Source organism: Neomonachus schauinslandi, chromosome 9 (assembly GCF_002201575.2).
Source record: "Neomonachus schauinslandi chromosome 9, ASM220157v2, whole genome shotgun sequence".
Lineage (NCBI taxonomy): Eukaryota > Metazoa > Chordata > Mammalia > Carnivora > Phocidae > Neomonachus > Neomonachus schauinslandi.
The window spans coordinates 106,362,531-106,385,605 of record NC_058411.1 but is presented as its reverse complement, the minus strand read 5'-3'; the positions used below and the strand labels follow the sequence as shown (position 1 = coordinate 106,385,605).

Here is a 23,075-nt window from a genome sequence, read left to right as displayed (position 1 = left end):
CAGCCCAGAAGTGACCAAATCCAACCTCTGGGCCTTCAGGGGCAGCCTTTTCCCCCAGGGCTCCACGGTCCGTCCATGCCCCCCCACCCCCACCCCGGGCCTACGGCAAGAACTGGATGGTCAAAGGCATAACTTGTAACTTCAAGGAATTCAAGCCCTCCCCTTGTGTCTCTCTTCTCTTTCTCTTATCAATTCTCCCTTTCGGAATTTATCTGCTCTGGGGTATAAATGTTGGAGATGGACCTTAAAGAGTACCTGGTGGGGCCACAGAGAAGATGCATTTCCTAGGGAGCAAAGCTCATGCTAGAGCAGTGCTCTTCAGGCCCAGGAGCTTGGAAAGATACCTATGCAAGGGCCCACCCCCAGATCCAGATTTAATTGGTTGGGAGGGTCCAGGCACCATTTTTGTTTCAGAGTTCCCCCCCTTCCCCTCCCCCATGACTCATGTGCAGAGTGGAGGTCAACAAGAAGGTAAATATATAGGCTAGAAAACAAATAAGGGGTTAACATGCCCAGGTGACCTTCCATTACGAGTAATGAGAACTATACTGTCGTCCTAATGTTCAAGTTAACCGACTCCAGCTTGGAGTTGGGAAGACCTTCTTGTTCCAGCAAGTCTCTGGAATGGGATCTGCTGCAGAGTTCACCCAGTTCTCCTGCATATCCAGAGCCCCAAGGGGACTCTTGGAGAAGTTGAACACATTTGCTATTGTCTGGAGGAGAGACAAATAGTAGTCTCTGAAGCAATTTTGGCATTTAGCGGCAAGCAGGCCAAAATGCAACCTCCAATCAACATAAAATTCATATTGTGGTTCACAGATGGGTATTATTAGCAATGCTCTATTCTGTAGTCAAGAATAATTATTTATGGGCGCCTGGGTGGCTCAGTTGGTTAGGCGACTGCCTTCGGCTCAGGTCATGATCCTGGAGTCCCTGGATCGAGTCCCGCATCGGACTCCCTGCTCGGCGGGGAGTCTGCTTCTCCCTCTGACCCTCCCCCCTCTCATGTGCTCTCTCTCATTCTCTCTCTCTCAAATAAATAAAATCTTTAAAAAAAAAAGAATAATTATTTATATTAAAAAAAGAATAATTATTTATGATGGAGCTGAGGGCTGAACTCAAGAGTGCTAATCTGAAATGTAGCCAACTTAAAAAGGGTTCAGTCTTTTAAAAGCATTACCAGCCATCCTAGGCATTACTCTAAACAAGCTGCTTTGACTTTTGGGTGGCCCCGTGGTACTTGCTTAAGCAAGACTATAGCAAACAATCGCATGGGCGAAAAACATGGGGCAAGGTTTGACCCTTATAAACCAAATACCAACAAATGATGGTTTCAGAATTTGGTCCGTGGACTGTCCAGATTTCCCTAGTTCTAGGCTCACCGTCTCGTAGAGGAAAAACCCAGGAGTTGTGAAATGAATCGTGAGAGATGTTTTTTTTTTTTAAAGATTTTTATTTATTTATTTGAGAGAGAGAATCAGCTAGAGAGAGCGAGCACATGAGAGGGGGGAGGGTCAGAGGGAGAAGCAGACTCCCTGCCGAGCAGGGAGCCCGATGCGGGACTCGATCCCGGGACTCCAGGATCATGACCTGAGCCGAAGGCAGTCGCTTAACCAACTGAGCCACCCAGGCGCCCCTCGTGAGAGATGTTCTGTGAGCTTTCACTGCTCTTCTCACATGGTGAGACCCCAGGTGGAATGGGGGTTCCCAGAAAAGATCCAGAAATTGAGGGGCAGGCCTTGGATGGCCTCAAGAGAGGCCTCAAGCGTTGTGCCACCAGTGCCCAGTGCTCTGCAGGGAAGTGGACCTCAGTTCTGGGTCCTTCACATCCAGCCAGCTGAGCAGGGAAAAGAAATCCAGGCAAGAGTGCTGCTTCTTTCTGGCATTAGATGGTGTGGGCACGCAAGCTTGCAGGACTAAGTGTGCCTCTTTGAGCACATGATCTATCCCGAGCTGAGCGTCTCAAAGTGGGATCCCAGAGCTGCCCAGATCAGAACCACGAACGAAGTTCCACCCCAGACCTCACAGATCCCATTTCTGTGAGGTAATTCCAAGCACATTAAACTTATGGAACCAGCAATCTGGAGCCACCATATGCTCTTATTGTCTAGACTTCCATGTCAGTTTCTTGAGCAGTGTAGCCCTTCTCAGCTGCCCTTGGATCTCGGTGGCAGTGGTCATCAGCAAAACCCGCCCAGGGGTGTCCTTCCAGCACAAAGAGTGGAGTTTCCGGGTTTTCCTTTTGTTCAGGAAGGTGGTATTTTTAACAGACAACTATCAGGTGGAAGGGGCAAAGTGCTAACACAAACACAACAGAGAGAGGGAGAATAAATGTGGAAGAGCTTCTGACAGAAGGTATGGACCTGGCCTTTCCTAGAGGTCTTTAAAAGACAAGTTGCTACCTCCGTCAGCATTCAAGAGTTTTTAGTGTCAGTGCTCCCCCAGAATATGACACTAGCCTTCCGTCAGTCCCCCTGGCCTCAAGTCCCAGGATGCTAAGCACCCTGAAAGAGAAACGGCCAGCTTACTCATGGTCCTTTTCCGGCATGACTCACTCTAACCACACCTCACCCCAAACAATAAAGTGGCCAGGTCTCTCCACCACCAGATATGCCTTGGGTGGCTTAACTTAGTGGTGAGTGGTCTCCTGTCTTCAGTCACCACCACATTGGCCTGTTTTTACCTTCAGTTAGCATCATGCCGGCCCTTTATTTTGCACTACTTCTATTTTTTTGAAATGCCCAAAAATTATCCTAATACTAGTATTAACGTCAGCCAGGCTCCATGCAGAGGGCAGTCCGGCTTAACCGGCCACATTAGAATTATGCCAGCGCTTCCGTGTCACCATCCATTCCGTTAGCTTTGACATCACACTGAAGTAGGACACCATGTTCCACACAGACACTGAAGCAGGAACGGAGTTTTGCTGGTTAAGCGTGGAGAGGGGGTTAGAAGCCTGGCACCTGGGCTCTGAAACTTTTCAAGATACAGACTAATATGTACCTAGCAAACTCACAAGATTCGAAGCAGGGTATGAGCAGAACATTTTCTTAAAAAAGGGGATACTATTCCCAAGTTTCAAAGTAGGGTACGAGCAGAACAACATTTTTCTTTCAAAGGGGGACACCATTCCTTAATGGATTTGTCCTTTCTAATCAGTTGTGCGCACTCTTTGTCCTCATCTCCCTGGCACTATGTACAAAAATGACAAGCAACAACTCAAATGATAATGTTTTCTGAAATGTTTTCAGAAAATGGCCCAAGCCAGAGTCAAAAGGTAACATCATGAACTTCTGTTTGGGAAATTAAAGTTAAAATCTGATGAGAAATAGAAAATCAGATTTTAGATAGGGGCATCTAGCTAGATGACAAGCTTATCGAGGGCAGGGATCATCTTTCTTGTTTTGGTATGCACGTCCGTGGCACAGTACCTCTGTTGGAGGCCGGAACACAACCCCGGTCCTGCTCTCAGGACAGACCAAGCACACCAAATGTACAAAGCACAGGGGAATTAGAATAGAAAATTTTATCTAAGCTTGCCAACATGCTAAGTCTTTACGAACCACCTGAAATGTGCTTCTCATGTTGACATTTTCTAGATCAAGCATCTGATGAAATATATTACTACCAGTATTTTCTTTAGTCTGGTCATGTTACTTTAATAGAGCAGAAGTTAACTTGAAACAAAGAAAAAAAAAAGGTTTAGAATTTGTCTGGGTGATTTCCAGAGGCCACCTGGATATTGCAGCCAGCACACACCTGGCAGAGATGCTAAGGGGAGCTCTGTACCAGCCTGACAGTCTGATAGTCGAAGAGCATTGCTCACTGGGTCGAGACCCGGAGCTTACCCTGGGCTCTAACATTCAATCCTTGTGTGACCTTGAATGGACAAGTCACTTTTTTCTGGGTCTACCACCTCAGCTATAAAAAGAGACTTGCACTAACTGGTGTTCTCAGGTCTCTATAAAGGGATGGGAAAGCTACCCTAAATCTAAATTTGAAAACACGGTCGTGCGGAGGATGTGCTCTAATACCACCATATGATAATACTCTGGGGGTAACCTTAACTAACATTAATTAGGCAAATGAAAGAAATACAGAATATGAATACTGAAATGGGAAGGCAAAATAATCATTACTTGTAAATGATGTGTATCTGGGACATCCAAAAGAAGCAAGAGAAAAATTTCATTTTTTAAGAAAAGGCAAATCCATTAAGATGCCTATGTAAAAACATTAACATTTAGAAGTATACATAATGGGAAAAAAATTCCTATCCATAATATAAACAAAGAACCGGATAATAAAAGGAAGATGTTTGTAAGAAGTTCATTAAAAAAAAAAAAAGGCTTTAAAAAAAGTCTCTAAGAGACGTAAGACTTCACTAAATGGGACTATCTTTCCTTTGGATAAAAAGGCTCAGACTTTCAGAGACAGTCTCCCTAAATTAATCTATTAAAGTCAATGATAAAATCATCTTTCAACATAACAGGACACCAAAATTCATCTGGAAAAAAAAAAACATACACTAATAAAAGAATTAGATTCCCTCCGCAAAAGAAGGCAAATGAAGACATATTAGCCCCACTAGTGTTAATATTTAACATTTACCAAGCATTTCACTGCTATGTGTCAGGTACTTTGTTAAGTAAGCATCTTGATTCTCTCATTTGCTCATCATAGTCCAAGTTAAATATTATTGTCCCAATTTACAGAAACTAAAGCTTGGATAGAAAAGTAACTTGCCCAAGGTCACAGAGCAAGTAAGTGATACAGCCTTGACAATAATCCCCAGAGCTCCTTCACTCGGCCAGATCAACAGAATAGAAAAAAGAACCCAGAAAAAGATCCAATTATATTATGGAAATTTGGTTTATGATTGAACTCAGTGGAAAATAATTAAGGAAGTCTTTGGCTAGCTGGATCCCTTACATGAAAATAAATTCCAAAAACATAAAAAATAAAATAAATTCCAGGTAGATAAAAAATTTAAACCAAAGAAAAGGGGGGGGGGGGGAAGAAGGGAGAAGAGACGTGGAAGGGAGAAGCCATAAAAGCATTGGAAAAAAACATGGGTAAAAAAGATTTATGATCGGGCGCCTGGGTGGCTCAGTCGGTTAAGCGACTGCCTTCGGCTCAGGTCATGATCCTGGAGTCCCGGGATCGGGCTCTCTGCTCGGCAGGGAGCCCGCCTCTCCCCCTGACCCCCCCCCCCCCCCTCCCCCTTTCCCCCCTTCTTCCCCCCAAAAAAAAAAAAAAAAAAAAAAAAAAAAAGATTTATGATCTTGGAATGGAGACAAGCAAGATACAAAATTCAGACTCCATTTTAAAAAATTATGATAAATTTGACTACATAAAAATGTAAATTTCTGATATAAAACTACTATATTCAAAATCAAAAAAACTATAAGCTGTGACATGACAGGAAAAATTTCCTTAAACTTCCAAAGAATTTCTAACTAGTAAGAAAAAGACCACAACCCAAAAGCAAGCAGAAGAAATACAGATGTGTCAGTAAATATATGAAAGTGTTGGGCACCTGGGTGGCTCAGTCGGTTGGTCATCTGCCTTGGGCTCAGGCCCTGATCCCAGGGTCCGGGTCCCGGTCCCGGTCCCGGTCCAGTCAGGTGCGTCCCACATCAGGCTCCCAAGAGGGAGCCTGCTTCTCTCTCTCCCCCCTCTGCCCCTCCCCTCTGCTCATGCACCCATGTGCGCACGCTCTAATAAATAAAATCTTCAAAAAAAAAAAGTGTCAACCTCATTCATAATAAAGGAACACTAATCAAAACAATGAAATACTATTTTTCATTAAGCATCTTGGCAAAAACTAAACGATTAGGTAAAATCTGATGTCAATAATAGCATAGGTAGATGGAAGGCAATTTAATGACTTCTACCAAAATTTGAAATACTCAGCCACCAAACCAGAAATTCCAGTGCTAGGAATGAATTTGTTCTATGAATATAGAACATAAGGATGTTCAATGAAGCTTTATTTTTTTTTAAAGATTTTATTTATTTATTTGAGAGAGAGAGAATGAGAGAGAAAGAGAAAGCATGAGAGGCGAGAGGGTCAGAGGGAGGAGACTCCCCGCCAAGCAGGGAGCCTGACATGGGACTCGATCCTGCGACTCCAGAAATCATAACTTGAGCAGAAGGCAGTTGCTTAACCAACTGAGCCACCCAGGCGCCCCTGAAGCATTATTTAGAATATCAATAAAATGAAAACCTAGAAGTCCAACAACAAGGTCTGGTTAAATAAATGCTAAGCCCACTCATAAAATTAAATCTATAAAGTTGTTTAAAGAAGAAAAAAACTATAGATACCCATATGAAAAAGCCTAAGATATATTAAAGATTTATTTATTTATTTGACAGAGAGAGACACAAGCAGGGGGAGTGGGAGAGGGAGAAGCAGGCTTCCCACTGAGCAGGGAGCCCGATGCGGGGCTCGATCCCAGGACCCTGGGATCATGACCTGAGCCGAAGGCAGATGCTTAATGACTGAGCCACCCAAGTGCCCCCACCTAAGATATATTAAATGAAAAACACAAGATACAGAGGAGAGTAGGAGAAAGTTCATTTGCATTTTCAATAAATGAAAAGGAGAAAAAAACATACATATGCACAGAAAAATTCTGGGAAGCTACTCAAAAAAACTAGTAAATAGTGACTGCCCTCTTAAGAGTCCAAATGGGAGGCAGGTAGAGATGGGAAGGGCATTGGGGTTTTTTGGTTTTTACTATTTGAATTTTTCTTTACTATCTGAATTCTTTCCCCAGGCACATATAACTTTGACAACTCTTTTTTAAATGAATTCGACAAAAGATCATCTCCACTAACACACACTGCACAATAAAGACACAAACTTCAAGGCAGGTTTTTTTCTTTTTTTCAAATATTTACTGAACATAAACACCATTTTTTTCCTTTTACACAGCAATATTGTTAGTTTCAAATTAGCTGGACTATTAGGACTGTCAATTGCCACGAAATTAAAAATGATTCTACATGTCAAACTCAAATAGAAAATGTCATGCAATATATAAATCACTAACAGACCTCTGGTGCAGTCAGGAAGTTTACTATGTTTATTAAATTCACGTAAATGGTTTGACAGAAGTGCACAACAGAATGACATCACTGGTTTGTTATAAATCACAGCGAATTACTAGAATACAACAAGGTCGTTTTTCTACACGAAGGATTACAGGATGGGGTGAATATTATAAAGGATAGGATCTTTTCAACACATTAGGGCCAGTCAGATTTTACTCCCCAACTATGTACCTCTGAAAAGATTGGTTAGCAAAGCTGAGGGGTTTTCCTCATCTTTTCTCCTCTACCAATTACTAATAAGCCACAACAAAAAAAGCCATGCACAAATTTTACAACACCTGATAAAAAAAAGGTACAAAACCTTGTTTACTTTATCACTTGGCAAAGCTTGCATCTTCGCTCCTTCATTTTTCTGATTAGGCCACTCATCATATGACTCACCCCTAAATGAAAAGCTGTTAATAATTTAGCAATACTCACCCCTGCCCACATATCAAGATACGCTCCCCATAACCATCAAGTCAGTGTCCCTTCCCTGCACATTAACACAAATGAACACACCACAAACCTAGGACTAGAGACCACATTTACTTTACAGTTTTAAAAATTAATACATCTATCATCACTATCAGTGTATTTATGTCAGATCCCATATTTCGGAGAGGGGATGCTGTACATACAACCCAGGCCATCTGAGGATTCAGGCAAATCTGCCAGAAATGTATGAGAAAGCCCTGCGATGTGCCATACATAACCAGGAGCTTTCTAAAACCTTCCAGAGAGGGTATCCAGAGCAGAGCCGTGCATTTTCAGAGTAGGAATAAGCACAGAGCTTAACATCTTATGGACTAGTAACTTTTCATAGAGCAAAAGGCAGAGTTTTGTTTTCTTTAATCCATTTTAATGTTACAGCATAGTCAGTGAGGAAAACAGAATAGTCACCTGTACGTAGATATACCTGGCTAGCCTAAAAAGGAACATGTAAGATTTTTACAGAAAAGCTACCATAAAAACAAGTCCTTTATTATACTCTTATCCATCTACTCACTAGTTCAATCACTGGCTGCTTCTAAACCCAGCAAACTGTAACCCAAGCTCCAGCAACTCACTCCCCACCCCGCCCCATTACAAAAAAGAAATGTTTCTGCGTGTATAATCCAAAATGGTCTTATCCATAAAGTAGCTGCCTCAGACTGCAGTGGAGACTGGTGACAGGGTGTTGTTCCCTTGGGATCTGAATTTTTAAAAACACTTGCCAAATGCAGAGTTGATAGGGAGCTGCTGCCCCCAAATCATGTTACTTCAGACAGTGCTATCGTACCTAAGTTTCTCATAATTATCAGTTATTAATCAACTATCAGTATAACGCAACAAAACCCTTCCCAGAAATGAGCAAGACCAAAGCTTACTTTTTGGTTGGTTTGTTTAAAGTTCCCACAGCAAAGAACCTTAAGGTAGTTGGACCGTGGCCTGCTAGAGCCATCCAGGGTAGACTGAAGAAAACTACGTTGTGTCAGAGTTCTTACATCAAAAATTTCCCCCTTCTTTATCAATTGAGGGGATGGATTTGCTGCCTTTTCCTTGAGTTAAAATAGCTACCTAAGTTCAAGAGTTCAATTTCACCAACTCCATTAAAAGTATAAAACCCACCTAAGTTTCACATGGTTTGCCCAGGTATTCATCCACCTGGGCCTCTAGTTCAGCCAAATTTGTAGGACAATGACTGAGCAAGGCAAAGAAGTTTTGACTGAATTTGTATTATCAAGGAAGACTTACAATCCGAAGCATATTTCTGCCAACAATAAACAGAAAGTGGCTGGAAATGGAGACAGCCTAGAGTTCTCAATGAGCAGAGATACAGAACTATTATCTTTCTTACCGATTTATTTTCCTTGAAACACACACACACACGCACGCACACACAAAACAAAACAAAAAAACCTTAAGCTTGGGAAGGATTTGGCTAAACATATTTAAAATAATTCTACCAAAACAAATAAAAAACAGGCATGTAATCACTTGTTTCAAGAATGGTTTTATACAGATGTTTCACAATACATATTTGGATTTATTTTACAAGACAAAATTAGATCCTTAGCAATAGAGTGCACAATGTACTACTATACTATAGTAAAAAAATTTGTTACCATTAGCAGAGTTCATAGTTTATTCCACCGTCTTCAAATTCTTTCTCCAACTGTCAGCATTTCAATCAGCAGTTCTTTCTCCAGCATTCATCCCTTCTCAAAAACACTTGTCATTAAATTTTGATGTCTGAATATGTACATATAATCATTATCCTCATTTTTATAAATAAGCAATATCTAAAATAGCGTTGGTCCTGGGTAGCCAAAGGGATGAAATGGTTTTTAAAACATGCAACATTATCTGATATTTTAAGTCTTGGTGTTTAAAAATCATACATTAATAATGGAACCAACTGAATACCAAGTATCCTAGCCACTCCTCAGACTATCAAAGAAGCGGGCCTCATAGTCTGAAAAACACAGGGTCTGATCTAAGCTGTGGAAAAGGCGGGATTCACTCACCTGGAGGCCATGCATTTTCTCTTTCAGGCCATGAGAGCTGCCAAGAGCAAGGTACAGTGTTTCCTTGGTTCATACCAGGAGGAGCAAGGCCGGTAATTTTCAAATTAGGCCTCATTCAAACACCTCCCTTTAAACCATCCTAAAAACCTCAGGTTAGGAAAACAGAAACATATTACCGTGACAGAATTTACCATCAAAACATTCCTAGCTGAAGCAAGAAGAACATGAAGAGTAACTACAGTAGCTGTAAAAGTATCTTGCATTCTTGGGGGAAAAAGTTTTTAAGTTTCCCACCTGCCATTCCCTCCCACCCTTCAAATTATTTCATTTCGTGGGGTATCTATTTTATTTAAGGCCCTAGGTGCTAATTTTGGCTTGGTCATTACTACTGATCCAACTGCAACCCTTCTCTTATACTTCACAAAACAATACGCATACATAAAATGACCACTGAAACCATACAAGTTTGGGGGGGAGGGTTGTTTCTGTTTTTTTTTTTTTTTAGTTTATATCTGATGTTACTACATAATCATAATGCTTTTCATTAAAGAAAAAAAAGCTGCAGGTCTTCACTTACAGTACCATGCACTATGAGTAGCTAAGGCATTCATTTGGCACTAGAGAGAAAAATACAGATATAGCTAATTTTACTTAGGTGTGTACCCTTTACTTGAATTTCTGTGATGCTTAAAAGATAATCACAGAATACTCTTTTAGTCTGACAGTTAAAATGCTACCATTAAAACAGAACAGAAAAAACACAGAGACCTCTGCATAGCCTATCAGGATCCGTGACATTTCGTGTTTGAAAAACTTGCACCTCTCACAGAAACACCCTTCAAAGGAGCATTGCAAATTATTTTTATCATCAAAACCATTTAATTTCCTAAACCATACTAGTGATTTTCCTACTAGTTATAAGGGACAAGGTAAAGAAAGCGAAAAAATTACAAATATCCTGGGTTCCTTTTACATCCGTCAAAAACACCTTATTAGGGGGACACAAACAATGCCCTCTGGAAAAGCAGTTTCCAAATTTTAAAAGAGACCACACAGGAGGAAAGGGAGAAAGGGACAAAAATAGAACGTATAACTCTATTATAACAATTTGTTTCATAAGAAAACACAGCATTCATAATTTTTACATGTCTGTGAGCTGAGTCAAATGCAGACTGCTGCAATTTAGAGAAAGTACATTAAAATAGACTTCAAAGAATTTTAGAATTTAAGCCTGAAGGCAAGTAGTCCAACAATACTCTCTGAAAAACTGCTTTAAGATTATTACTACTTTGTATATACCACCCAGCATAATGCAACAATTTCAATGGATTTAACTTAACAAATGTGTAACTATTATTAAATTAGCACATTTTCAGACTAATCTGCAGCTATATTTTTTTGAAATCCTCCTGATGTTATAATGTGTTGTATCACTCCACATAAATGTTGGAAGAGCGAAAACTACCTGCAGCGGTTTGGCACGTGCAGAACACCTGGGCATCCCGTTACTTTTAATGGTCCTTTTTAGTTGTTTTTCTTCAGGAGATCCTCAAAACTGCTGCAAGGATAACACGCTGACACAGGCTTAACAGAAATACTTTTTTGTAGGCAGTTTTTTAAAACATTATCAACTTCAAATCATAAATGTCCCTTGTTACATAAACAAAATATTTTATACTCATTCCTTAAAAAAAAAAATACAAATGTCGAATCATTATGTTGTACACCTGAAACTGATATAACGTATCTCAATTATACTTCAATAAGAAAGAAAAAGACACAAACGAAGAAGAAAAAAAAGTTAAGTGACCAATATCCAGATACCTTAGATTATAGTTACACCTAAACAATGTGGCTTTGTTTAAAGTGTATTTGAAATCAATAACCGTTATGAGGCAAAAAGACCAAATACAGAACTAAGGAAGGATGGGCAGGGAGGAAGGGTAGTGGAAAGAAAAGTAGAATTTATGAACACATAATTCTAATGTCTGTGATTAAAGTCCTTTACTTTTTAGCACCACATTAAACGATTTTACATATCCAGTCACTTAATGAAATCCAACAAACTCTTCAAGAGTTCTGGGGATCTGGTCTTGGTAGTTAATGTCATTAGCCCGAACTGCTCGGGCAGCCAGGCACTTGAGACTCATCTTCATTTGAGTTTTAAGTAGTATTTCAGATACCCCAGTGGTACTTTTGTCTAGTGGAGTCTTATTCTGTTTATTCGTCATGTCAGTGTGAGCGCCAGCTTCAACCAGGCTAATGATGATAGAGTGCAAGGTTAAAAAATCACTGATGGGCCTGTTGTACTGAACGATAATGTGAAGGGCACTGTTCCCCTCATTGTCTACAGCATTCACCTCAGCACCACAGTCCAATAGCAGCTTTGTGACGAGTGCATTTGGAAAGCTGCAGACATCATTGGTGTGGAAATCATCAACCGGGGTATTCGAGTTGACAGCTAGATGCAGCAAGGTGAAACCTTCCCGAGTTCTGGGATCAAGGTGAATCAGGTTGTAGATCTGCTTGTTAATTTTGCACTGATCTTCTTCACTGCACTGGGTTTTGGTGGAGATGCACACTAAATACAGAAAGGTATAGAGATTACATTCATAATTGTCCATAGCGTTGTGGACATCAGCATCTGGAATATTTTTTACTCTGTTCATACTCTGTTCTATTTCCAAAACACTGCATCTCAGAACACATTCTATGTCTGGGGCCTTCACAGTTTCATTCAAATGTATCATCTGTGAGAAAACTTGAGCAAATCGAAGAAGATCCTTGTGGGTATTCCTGTTACCTTTCTGTCTCAGGTGCAGGGCATGCAGCCACAACTTGATACACTGTTCGAATTCCATGTTATCTGCATACACAGCTCCCCTGTAAATGATGGGATGGGAAACATCAATATTGTCAGCACCTAAAATCCGTTCCCGAACTATAAGGCCTTCCATATGAAGAGCATCTCTGTCTTGCCGAATGGATTCCAGTTCCCGAGGATTTCTACACTCAGTTCTATTCCCATAAGCATGGATTGGCGGGAGAACCTCTTTCTCCAGAATGTTATCACCATCCTGAAACCTCTCCAACATGGCTAAATATAAATAGTGGTACGTCTTCATGATGTCATAGTTCTCACGGTCATTGGCAAAGGAGGCACCCAAGAGTTCCAAAGCTTCAATCCGACTTCTTCGGTCACAATCAGCATGAGAGAGCAACAGTTCGACGACATCGGCTTTACAGCTTTCGGCAGCTACTTTTAAGGGCGTCATCCCATGGCCGTTCACTACTATAGCAGCACGCCATTTTATCAGCTCTTTCACGATATCGATGTGCCCGGCTTCAGCTGCAAAGTGCAGTGCCGTGGCTCCACAGTGTGCTTTAGCATTGGGATCAGCACGCTGTTCTAAAAGGTATCTGACCACGTCGGTGTGGCCCTTATATGCGGCAATCATCAGGCAGGTGTTGTCATATTTGTTGGCAATGCTGATGTTGGCATTATTTTCAACCAAGTATTTCACAATGTCCAGTCTGCCGTCAAAGCACGCTGCCCGCAGGGGGGTTGAGTTGGTTACTGTGGTGTGGTTCACGTTGGCTCCATGGCTGACTAGAAGCTTAACGACTTCAAAATGGCCGGCTCCTGCTGCACACCAAAGAGCGGTGGCACCGTCAATGACATACCTATTCATGAGAAGGACGAACAGTTAGAGAACGGAGGCCACATGCCCTAACATAAGCGTAAAGAATGGATTCGTTTGCACTGACCAAAACCTCAATCTGCGGAACATGAACACAACATTAGTTTGGGTGAAAATAAAATCAGGTAACTTAAGTAAAGCACTCCGCATTGTACTTATACCCAGCAGAAGCTCAAGACACATTAGCTATTACTGTTACTGCTAAAGTATATAATCCAAAAAAAAAAAAAAAAATAAACTTTCTACTAGCAAAAGTAAATACATTTCAAAAAACACAGAGGAAATGCATGGAGGCTCATAACTTCTTTACCGCCAAGCTGATGCACTGGCTCTTAAAGAAAAACACGTTCTTCCTTCCCAGTATCCCCCAGGTACCAGTTACTCTCAATAGGCCAGTAAGGAAGCTACCCCAGCCCCTACAGTAACACTGTCTTAGAAACTCCTTTAGGAAAAAGAGTATTTATGCAGATAATTGTCCCCTAAGATTATCTAAGCTAATCAAACATACCTCTACTACAGCCATGAGAATGAAAAAATTCCTGCATACAGTAGGGAGGGATCACATAAACATGATGCTGAGCAAAAGCAGTCAACCGAACATAGTACATATTATATTACTACATTTACATACCTATCTGTAGTGTTGAAGTTGGGATACTGTTTACTTTTAAGGGGAGTAGATAGTGGGAGGAAGCACAAAAGGAACTTTATTAAACAAATATATTCACTTTGTGAAACTTTTATACGCTTTCAATTAATGTATTTTTCTCCATCCATTCTACTCCTATTTAAAGCTCTTAAAAATATGTATGGATGTGTGTGTATTATGGGTCTATGTACATTCTTCAGCTAAACCACTGCGGGAAAATACTAACAGGAGGAAACAATTAGCACTTTCCTAAAACCAAGTGGGCATCTTCCCTGACCTTCAGGCCATATTTGCACTCACAGTCACCACTTACTGTCTGATATGCACTAGGTTTGCTACTTATAATGGAATTAGACTCTTGCTAGGAGGCCAATCTTACCCACCTTTCTACCTTCCATTTTTCCCCAACCTCAATTTTTCAATTGTTTATCCTGTTACTGACCATCAGACCTTTGTACAGACCATAAATGTCCATGAAAAGTAGATTTTTGCTGCAGATACTTAGATATACTGTGCGTGAACCACTAAAATAAGTATACTTGCAAGTATTAAGGAAAAAGGTCAGTCAAAAGCAATATTTACTAGAGCAATTAAGTATTCATACCAAAATCTCACTGCTGAGCTTCTCACTATACAACCTAATGTTATAACACAGGTCAAACTATATCTCCCATGAAGTGAAAGAGTATAATCCCCTGGCAGAATATAAATAATCATAGTTTAACCCCAATTAACAGCCCCAAAACACCACGGTCTGTTCTTTTTGCTGAAAACAAAAGACCCACTTTATAATAATTCAAGCAGTTACTTCTTCAGTTTCAAACAATGACACAAAATAACACAAAAGCCTTCTCACTAACAAGTACCTATGGAGTCACCTACAGGAAAGGGTGTAGGACTAACTGGGAAGAGGCTTAAAGCTACTGGAAATGTCCTAAATCTTGATATGGGTAGTGGCTTCATGGGTGGATATTTAGGAAAATTATTCATCAAACTGCACACCATGCTTAAAAATTAGGGAAGTAGCATAGATCTATATGAAAAGCAAAACCATAAGAGTTACTTTAAAAAAAAAAAAGTAGACAATCTTCATGACCTTGGAGTTAATGATTATTTCTTAAACAGAATGCAAAAAAAGCACTAATCATAGAAATAGTTGATTTTTTGAACTTCATTAAAATTAAGAACTTCAATTCATCAAAAGATATTATGAAGAAAGTGAATATGAAATCCACTCACTGGGAGAAGACATTTACATTAAATGTATTTGACAAATCAGTAAGAAAAAGGCAAACCACCCCACTAAAAAATGGGTGAAAAGACTAAACAACTAAACTTCACAAAAGATATTCAAGTGACCAATAAATATATGAAAAGATGTTCAAGATAACTACTTAAGGCAAATTAAAATCATGAGTTACCAATACACAGCCACCAGAATAGCTAAAATTAGTAAGACTGACATGATAATACTAAGTGTTGGCCAGGATGTGAAGTAACTCAAACTCTCGTTGCTGGTAGGAATGTAATTTGTTTCAACCACTTTCAGGAAAACTGTTTAGCAATAACTATGAAAGTTAAACATACACCAACCCCATGACCCAGCTATTCCACTCTTGGACATATATTGACAAGAAGTGAACACAAACACCCACCAGTGAAGACGTATACATAAAAATGTCCACAGCAGCTTTATCCGTTAATAGTTAAACACTGGAAACAACTAAAATACCTGTGTACAGGATAAATAAGTTGTCATATATTCATACAACGGAATACTACAAAGCATAAAAAAAAAAAAAACTACTGATACACGCAACTGCACAGATGAATCTCATAGACAATGTGTTAAGCAAAAAAAAGCCAGACAGAAAAGAGCTGTACACTGTATGATTCCCTTTATAGGAAGTTCAAGTATAGACAAAACTAATCTATGGTGATAGAAGTCAGAATAATCATTACTTCTGGGAAAGGAAAGGAGAGGAACTGACTGAGAAGGGGCACAAGGGAAACTCTGATAAAAATATTCTGTATATTGATCTAGAAGGTGTTTACATGGATGTAAACATATTAAAATTTTATCACATCGTACACTTAAAATTTATGCACCTTTACTAGATGTTATACCTTAACTAAAAATAGTCATAATTAAAAACAAAAATGAAAAACAATTAAAGAAAGACAGTTTAAATGAACACAAATAGCTAGTAAGTATCTTCAATGTGCCAAGCATTCATTGTAGTAAGTGCTCGATATGCAATATATCTCACTTAATCCTCATAATAACCTCCTCCCAATAACCCTATGAGGCTGACACTATTATTATGCTCATTTTACAGATATATAATTTAAAAGGTTTACATGAGATTAAAATACAAAAGTACTCTAGTACATAGTACCCTATATATTAAGGAAACATAATACATGTCATCCAGTTTCAATTTAAAAAGCACTTTTTCAAAAAAATAAATGAAAAGCATTTTTTCAAACTAATTAATAGTAATCTATCAAAAATACATAGTAATATATAGTTACATTTTCCTAGTTAAATGTTTCCTTGCACTTTAAAAATATGAAGTTATTATATGCCAGGAACATGAACCCAAACTATATAAAACTCAAAAATTTTACATTAAAATAGGCATTCACATACATTTTTAACTCTCACAATAACCATAAAAGATGAATATGACCCCCATTTTAAAGATGAAAAAAAGAGACAATAAGTGATTAAAGTATTTTTCTCACCTCAAATTTCCCAGAATTAATGATGTAGGAGTAAAAATTAAATTACAAGTATATATTTCACTTGGTCTTTGTACAGTTTAATACTTTTTGTGGTGTAGCCTAATCAGTTCCATTTTTCCATATAGTGATATGACAGGAGCCTCAAGAAAGTTTCAATTATATACTTTTATTGAGGCAATTAAAGTTTTTAAATAGTTTAGGACAAAAATATTCACTGTAGAATGTATTAGAAAATGACTAGTCCTTCAGAAACATCAGCCTTAGCAAATTTTGAATTTCTACATCTAAACAAAAACATTAAACAGATTAAAGGGAATAAGCCTAAAATCTACGACATTCCTTTGTCCACAGACTTCAGCTGAAATAAGGAGCACAGACTTCCTCAAAACAACATACCAAACACATTTATAACAGAATATAAAAATATGATAAAATTAATGCAATATGTACTTAGTCCCTATGGGAGAAGTACTATAAAACAACGATCTTTCTAGACTCAGTCCAAAATTGCAATGCAAACTATTACGTATTTCATTTTAAAAAATCAAGAAACTGGGGGGCACCTGGGTGGATCAGTTGGTTAAGCATGACTTTTTTTTTTTTTTTTAAGATTTTATTTATTTATTTATTTGAGACAGAGCGAGAGAGCGAGAAAGAACGAGCAGGGGAGGGGAGATGGGCAGAGGGAGAGGGAGAAGCAGGCTCTCCACTGAGCAGAGAGCCCGATGCAGGGCTTGATCTCAGGGTGGTGAGACTGAGCCCTGCCTGGGGCTTCAGGCTCAGTGCAGAGTCACCTTGAGAGTCTCTGTCTCCCCCTGTCCCATTGCCCCTCCCCCCCCAACAAGCAAGAACGAGCTCCTACGCACTCTCTTTAAATAAATAAAATCTTTAAACAACAACAACAACAAAAGAATCAAGAAACCGGGGCACCTGTTTGGTTGAGCTGTGGAGTGTATGACTCTGTATCTCAGGGTTGTAAGTTCGAGTCCCACGTTGGGGGTAGAGATTACATTAAAAATTAATTAAATAAATAAATAAAATAAAAATAAACTATAACCTGATATTCACCTTTTTAAACAAAATGTACACATCAGATGATGGAAACATTTCACAATAAAAGATAACATTTCTGATCACAAAACTAAGCTCAAACTATTTCCTGGTTCAATTTAAAATAAAAATGTCTGGTCAAGTATTTGAAATGGAAATAAAAATCATTAAATGTAAATGTAAATGAGCAACACTTTATTTTAACCAAAGTCCTTAAAATCATTTATTAGATCAAATGTAGTTTCTTGAAATACATACTGCGTGGCAATGACTTTTAAATGAAGCCAAATGATGATATGCCCCTCATGCCTGTTCTCTGCCTGAACCTTAAAAGTATTAGTACTAGTGTCAACTTTAAAAAGAGAACTCAACAAAAAGCCTCAGAACTCCCAGAGGTCCTGTTCTCCTTCCCACTCCTGTCAGCAAACCTCTTTTAGGAAAGGGGTTCTCCCACAAACTCCGGCACAGAGCTGTCAGGCCTTAGGAACTCAGGCCAGCACACTATTCCACGGTCACAGGACACCTCGCCTTTGTTCTGTTCCATTTCTGTAACATTCTCAACAGTTTCCCATTCTTCAACTAAAGGTTCTTTCATTTCTACTCAAGTAATTTTTCTTGCCCCCTTGTCTGTCACGTTTAGTCTTCACATATTAAGCCATAAGTAAAATAATCTCAAATGTTACTCTTAAAAATATGAACAAGGGCTCAAATATCACCATGGGGCTTGATCTAGGTAGGTAGTCCCTTCTTCCTTGAGAATGTGTTATGAATCCACTTGAGTTTAAGGTATTATAGAAACTTTTAGGCAGAACATAGACTTTTACAAAATTTCTAATAAGCTATTTATTTTAATGTCTCTCTCACACACACATATACACACAAATCATACTATATCAAACCCATAATTATACAGATAACTGTTGCTTAGGATGAAGCTAAGAAGTGAAACTTTTTTTTTTAATATTAGGCAAAAAACAGGAAAAGTAATCAATAATTTGACAAAAAATTGTGAAGATGGGGGCACCTGGGTGGCTCAGTTGTTAAGCGTCTGCCTTCGGCTCAGGTCATGATCCCAGGGTCCTGGGATCGAGCCCCGCATCGGGCTCCCTGCTCGGCGGGGGGCCTGCTTCTCCCTCTCCCACTCCCCCTGCTTGTGTTCCGTCTCTCGCTGTCTCTGTCAAATAAATAAATAAAATCTTCAAAAAAAAAAAATTGTGACGATGGTACACAGGTGACTAAAAACTAGGAAACACTGATCTACTTCAGCACACACAGAGAACCTGTTACTCCCCACCTGGCCATGGTTCTCAAGTGCTGAGGGAATCTAAAGGGGGATTTAAAAAAAATGAAAATAAAAAAATAACAGGGGAGTTAGCTAAGTACCTCTCAAAACGCCAGCCACCAAGAGGTGAGTGAGCTTCATATTGTTAACACCTCATTCAGATTATTTTCACAATATTCTCACAACTCTGGAGTGAGTGCAAAGTGAAATCATGACATTTGCAAATAACACTCTTTTTTATCTAGTTCTGAAATGCCAAAATGACTGGAATAAACTGCAAAATATCAGTGGTTTGACTAAGCAGAAAGGTGGCCATGAACTTCAATTCTCCCTTGTTAATTAATTGGCAAGCTCCTCAAAAAAAGCAAAAACCTTACATTTTTTTCTGTATCTCCACAGAAGGTCTAATAGGGCTAGGCCCATCACAGGCATTTAATAAATAAAATTCTCCATTACCTTTACACAGCAGATAATAAATGCATAACTGTAATAATCCAGAAACAAAAAGGATAGTTTTAAGAATGCTCAGCCAAAATCTCGAATGACTGAACCGTTTGCAATTGCAGTCTCCCCAATGGGACTATTGATATTTTACACAACGATCATCAAAATAAGGCCTCCACCTTTCTCCAGTCTCCCACAATCTCTTTCTTAATTTCCCCAGCTTAAATCCCTTCCTACAACCACACTGAAACACTTGTCACTGCAAGTTCACCAGGCTGTTGCCTGACCCCCTTCTTCACTTCCTTTAAGACCCAAACTCAAGCATCACCTCACCAGGGGAGCCTTCCCTGATTCCCCCAGGCAAAGCTGAGCAATTCCTCTTCCCATACTCCCTCACTCATCCAACAGACTTCTAAAACTCTAAATGGCATGGCATCTGCAGTTACTCATCTTATATATCTATTTCTCTGTCTCCCCCGCTAAACTGTCTTCCTCCACAGTGGGAACAGTATGTTACTCACCCCTGCATACTCAATCCCTACCACACAGCCCAGCACACAGTAGGAGTTCAGTAAGTGTTTGCCTACTGAACCGTTTAATTTCACTGCCCAGTCCAGAATACTGGGCAAGTATACAGGCTCAATGCTATATTTCTAGTCCTTTCTAGTAATTTCAGGTTCTTTTAATTCCATCTCAAAAGATCTTTCTCTTTGATGGTAAAAAAGACAGCAATAAGCAAAGCCTTTCCAAATGCTTTAGGAAACTTTTTTTTTTTTTTTCACCACTATCCTCCCCTCATCCAAAAAGGCCTCAGCAAGTTCCTTAGCTGCGATGTTTCCAGAAGCTGTTATTGAGATTTGTATCTCAGTGAATGCATGTGCCTATACAACTGGAATGGTGCTGGAAGTTCAGGGGTCATTCTGTATCACTCCTTGTCTGGGTATAGGAAAGGCTGTGGGAATGCAGGGAGTTCTAGAAAGGACACAGAAGCCAGTAAGGGAAAGCCAACATGAATCAGGTTGCCATGTTTAATCAACAGGAAAAAGACCATCTCCTTGATGTCTAAGGAGGTGGTACCAGAGATTAACCACCAACATGGTCTATCGTTTGATTAAAATGTAATGCTCTAAAATATTTTCTTCTCATCTAAAAATATCTTCCTCTCATCGTTTTATTATTTGAACCTAAAAAAGAACCAAATTCAACAATGCCCTAGTCATCTTCAAGAAGCGCTTTTTCTTTTCTTTTTTTTTTTTTTTTTAAAGATTTTATTTATTTATTTGACACAGAGAGAGAGAGAGAGACAGGAGACAGGGAACACAAGCAGGCGGAGTGGGAGAGGGAGAAGCAGGCTCCCTGCTGAGCAGGGAGCCTGACATGGGGCTCAATCCCAGGACTCCGAGATCATGACCTGAGCCGAAGGCAGACGCTTAACGACTGAGCCACCCAGGCGCCCAAGCGCTTTTTCAATGAGGTTTTAACCAAGCAGTTTTCAATCCCCAAAACTAAAGATACATATCTTTATGCTTGGACCACATCTACCAAAAACAGAAGAAAATGCTACAACAGCTTACCTACTGGCACAAAAGTCAACAAAAACAAATGCAATCAATGAAGTTTGTAATCTGAAAAACACTTCATAATAATCCAGCACAGCAAAGAAGATGTCAAACCTGACAATTCTGTGTTAAACATTACCATACCCCCAAAATATGTATAATTAAACCTAAAAAACAAATTTTAACTATGACAATATGAATTTTTGAACTCCCCACCTGAAATAACATAAACTATCAAGTTTCCCCACAGTATCACAAGATAACATGGATTAACAATGGCATTATCTCCAATACCAGGTCCAGGCCATTTTTGCAGCCAACCTATCTACCCCAAGCTATGTGGAAGAGTCAGAATCATGTCTAGGGATGTCTGGCTGCCTGACAATCCCTCAAGAGGCTGGAGTTCTAGGGGCTTATTTTGACATTCAGGCCCCCGCAAACCCGTCTGAAGGGACCACTCACTCGAAGGAGTAAATACTGGGTGACCAAATAACTCATCAAACAGAGGTTTTCAATGTTAATTGCTGATGGCGTTAATTTCTGATCTCGCTTACAACCCCAATACCGATAAAGGTAAAATCTGGGAAGGTGCACCTCCTCCATACCTACTTGCTCACGGACCCTCCAGTGAAGAAGAATACGCATTAGATACAAGACAGAGGGTGTGGCTATTTACCCATAGAGGGAATAAGGGGTAGGGGCCGATGAGGTTGAGCAGCAAACCACCGGATGAAGTATTAGCCCTGGAAGACGAAGTGGGCATTCATGCGGCAGGAGGATGCACAAAAGGGAAGAAGTGATACCTCTACGGAGAGAGAGTGAAGGAGGGGAGGACCTGTGAGGTGGTGGGTCCGCGCTCGTGGGAGAGGGGCTGGGGTGTACCTACCCGTCGAAGCGGACGGTGCCAGTCTGCTGAGTCTGCACCCGGTAATGTTCTAACAGCAAGCGCACCACCTTGGCGTGCCCATTGCGGGCCGCGATGATGAGGGGCGTGGAGCGCTGCCCTCCCTGCTGGCTGACATAGCCCAGCAGATAGCGGATGTCGCTTTCAGACCGGTTGAGAAGCAAGGCGGCCAGGGTCAGCACCTTGCCCTCGCTGGCCGCCTTGTACACATAGCCAGCCAGGCCCTCCATGGCCGCCGCCAACTCCAACACCCGTTTGGTCGCCACCGCTGCTGCTGCCTTGCGCCCCCGGAGGCCGCGTTCGCCAGCGCTTTAAACCTGGGCCCTCACAGCCCATTCAACAGGGCGCCGTCGCCGCCGCCGCGCCCACGCAGCAGCGCGGCCCGGGGAGGGCGGAGACGCAGAGGTGGCCGAAGGCCGCAGGGGGCACGTCCGCGACCCGGCCTCGGCAGGGAGGAGGGCGGTCAGGGCCGCCCCCGAGGCCCCAGGCGCCGGCCCTGGGCCGAGGGGATCTCCATGGCGGCCGCCGCCCCGGGCCTCAGGCCGCACCCCTCCTTCCTGCGGGCTGCGACAGGCGCGTGCCCGAGCTACGGGTCGCCGGCGAGGTCCCAAGAGGACCGCACGCGCCCGGGATGGCGAATGCTGGGCGCGTCTCCCCAGCCCCGGCCCGCCGGGCCTAAGGCCTAAAAACTGCCTCGGCCTCCGCCTCCGCTCTGCGTCCTCCCCGGCTGGAGGAAACCCGCAGGTCGTCGCCCACCACAGCTCAGAAGCGCCAGACGCTGCCGATGGCTTCGCAGCTCCACGCCTGGGGGCCTCCGGCGCGAGGCAGAACGCTCCCGCGGCAGCAGCCCCCGAACTCGGGGTGGGCAGGAAGGCGCGCCTCCGCAGACTGGGCCGGGAGGGGGAGGGCGCGAGCGGGAGGAACGGTTAAGCCGGGTGTCTCCTCCAAAGCTGCCCGGCCGGCAAACGAGGCCTTGGTGAAGAAAGGTTCTACGGTGCGAAGTTGGCCCACCCCCTTTTCGGGCCTGAATGTCCTCATTGCCCTTGACGCCTGGACCGTCCTCCTCGCCCCCACACGGTCGGGGGGCTCCCTAGCCTGGGAGGGGGCCAGAGTCGGGGACCTGAGGCGAT

General features: G+C 41.3%; 1 protein-coding gene across 1 annotated transcript; it reads right to left on the bottom strand.

Annotated features, from left to right (window-relative positions):
• Positions 1 to 6,898: 6,898 nt before the first annotated feature.
• Positions 6,899 to 22,859, bottom strand: FEM1B (fem-1 homolog B). Its single transcript, XM_021693899.1, has 2 exons — positions 21,928 to 22,859; positions 6,899 to 13,292 (listed from the first exon to the last, which is right to left on the bottom strand). The coding sequence occupies exons 1-2, from the start codon at positions 22,173 to 22,175 to the stop codon at positions 11,657 to 11,659; spliced, it is 1,884 nt and encodes a 627-aa protein (XP_021549574.1). The 5' UTR covers positions 22,176 to 22,859; the 3' UTR covers positions 6,899 to 11,656.
• Between the last annotated feature and the right edge of the window lie 216 nt (positions 22,860 to 23,075).

Coding starts and splice junctions, on each gene's coding strand:
- FEM1B (XM_021693899.1), bottom strand. CDS start 22,175: ATGGAGGGCCTGGCTGGCTATGTGTACAAGGCGGCCAGCGAGGGCAAG. Junction 13,293..21,927: donor GGCACCGTCCGCTTCGACGG/GTAGGTACACCC, acceptor TCTCATGAATAG/GTATGTCATTGACGGTGCCA.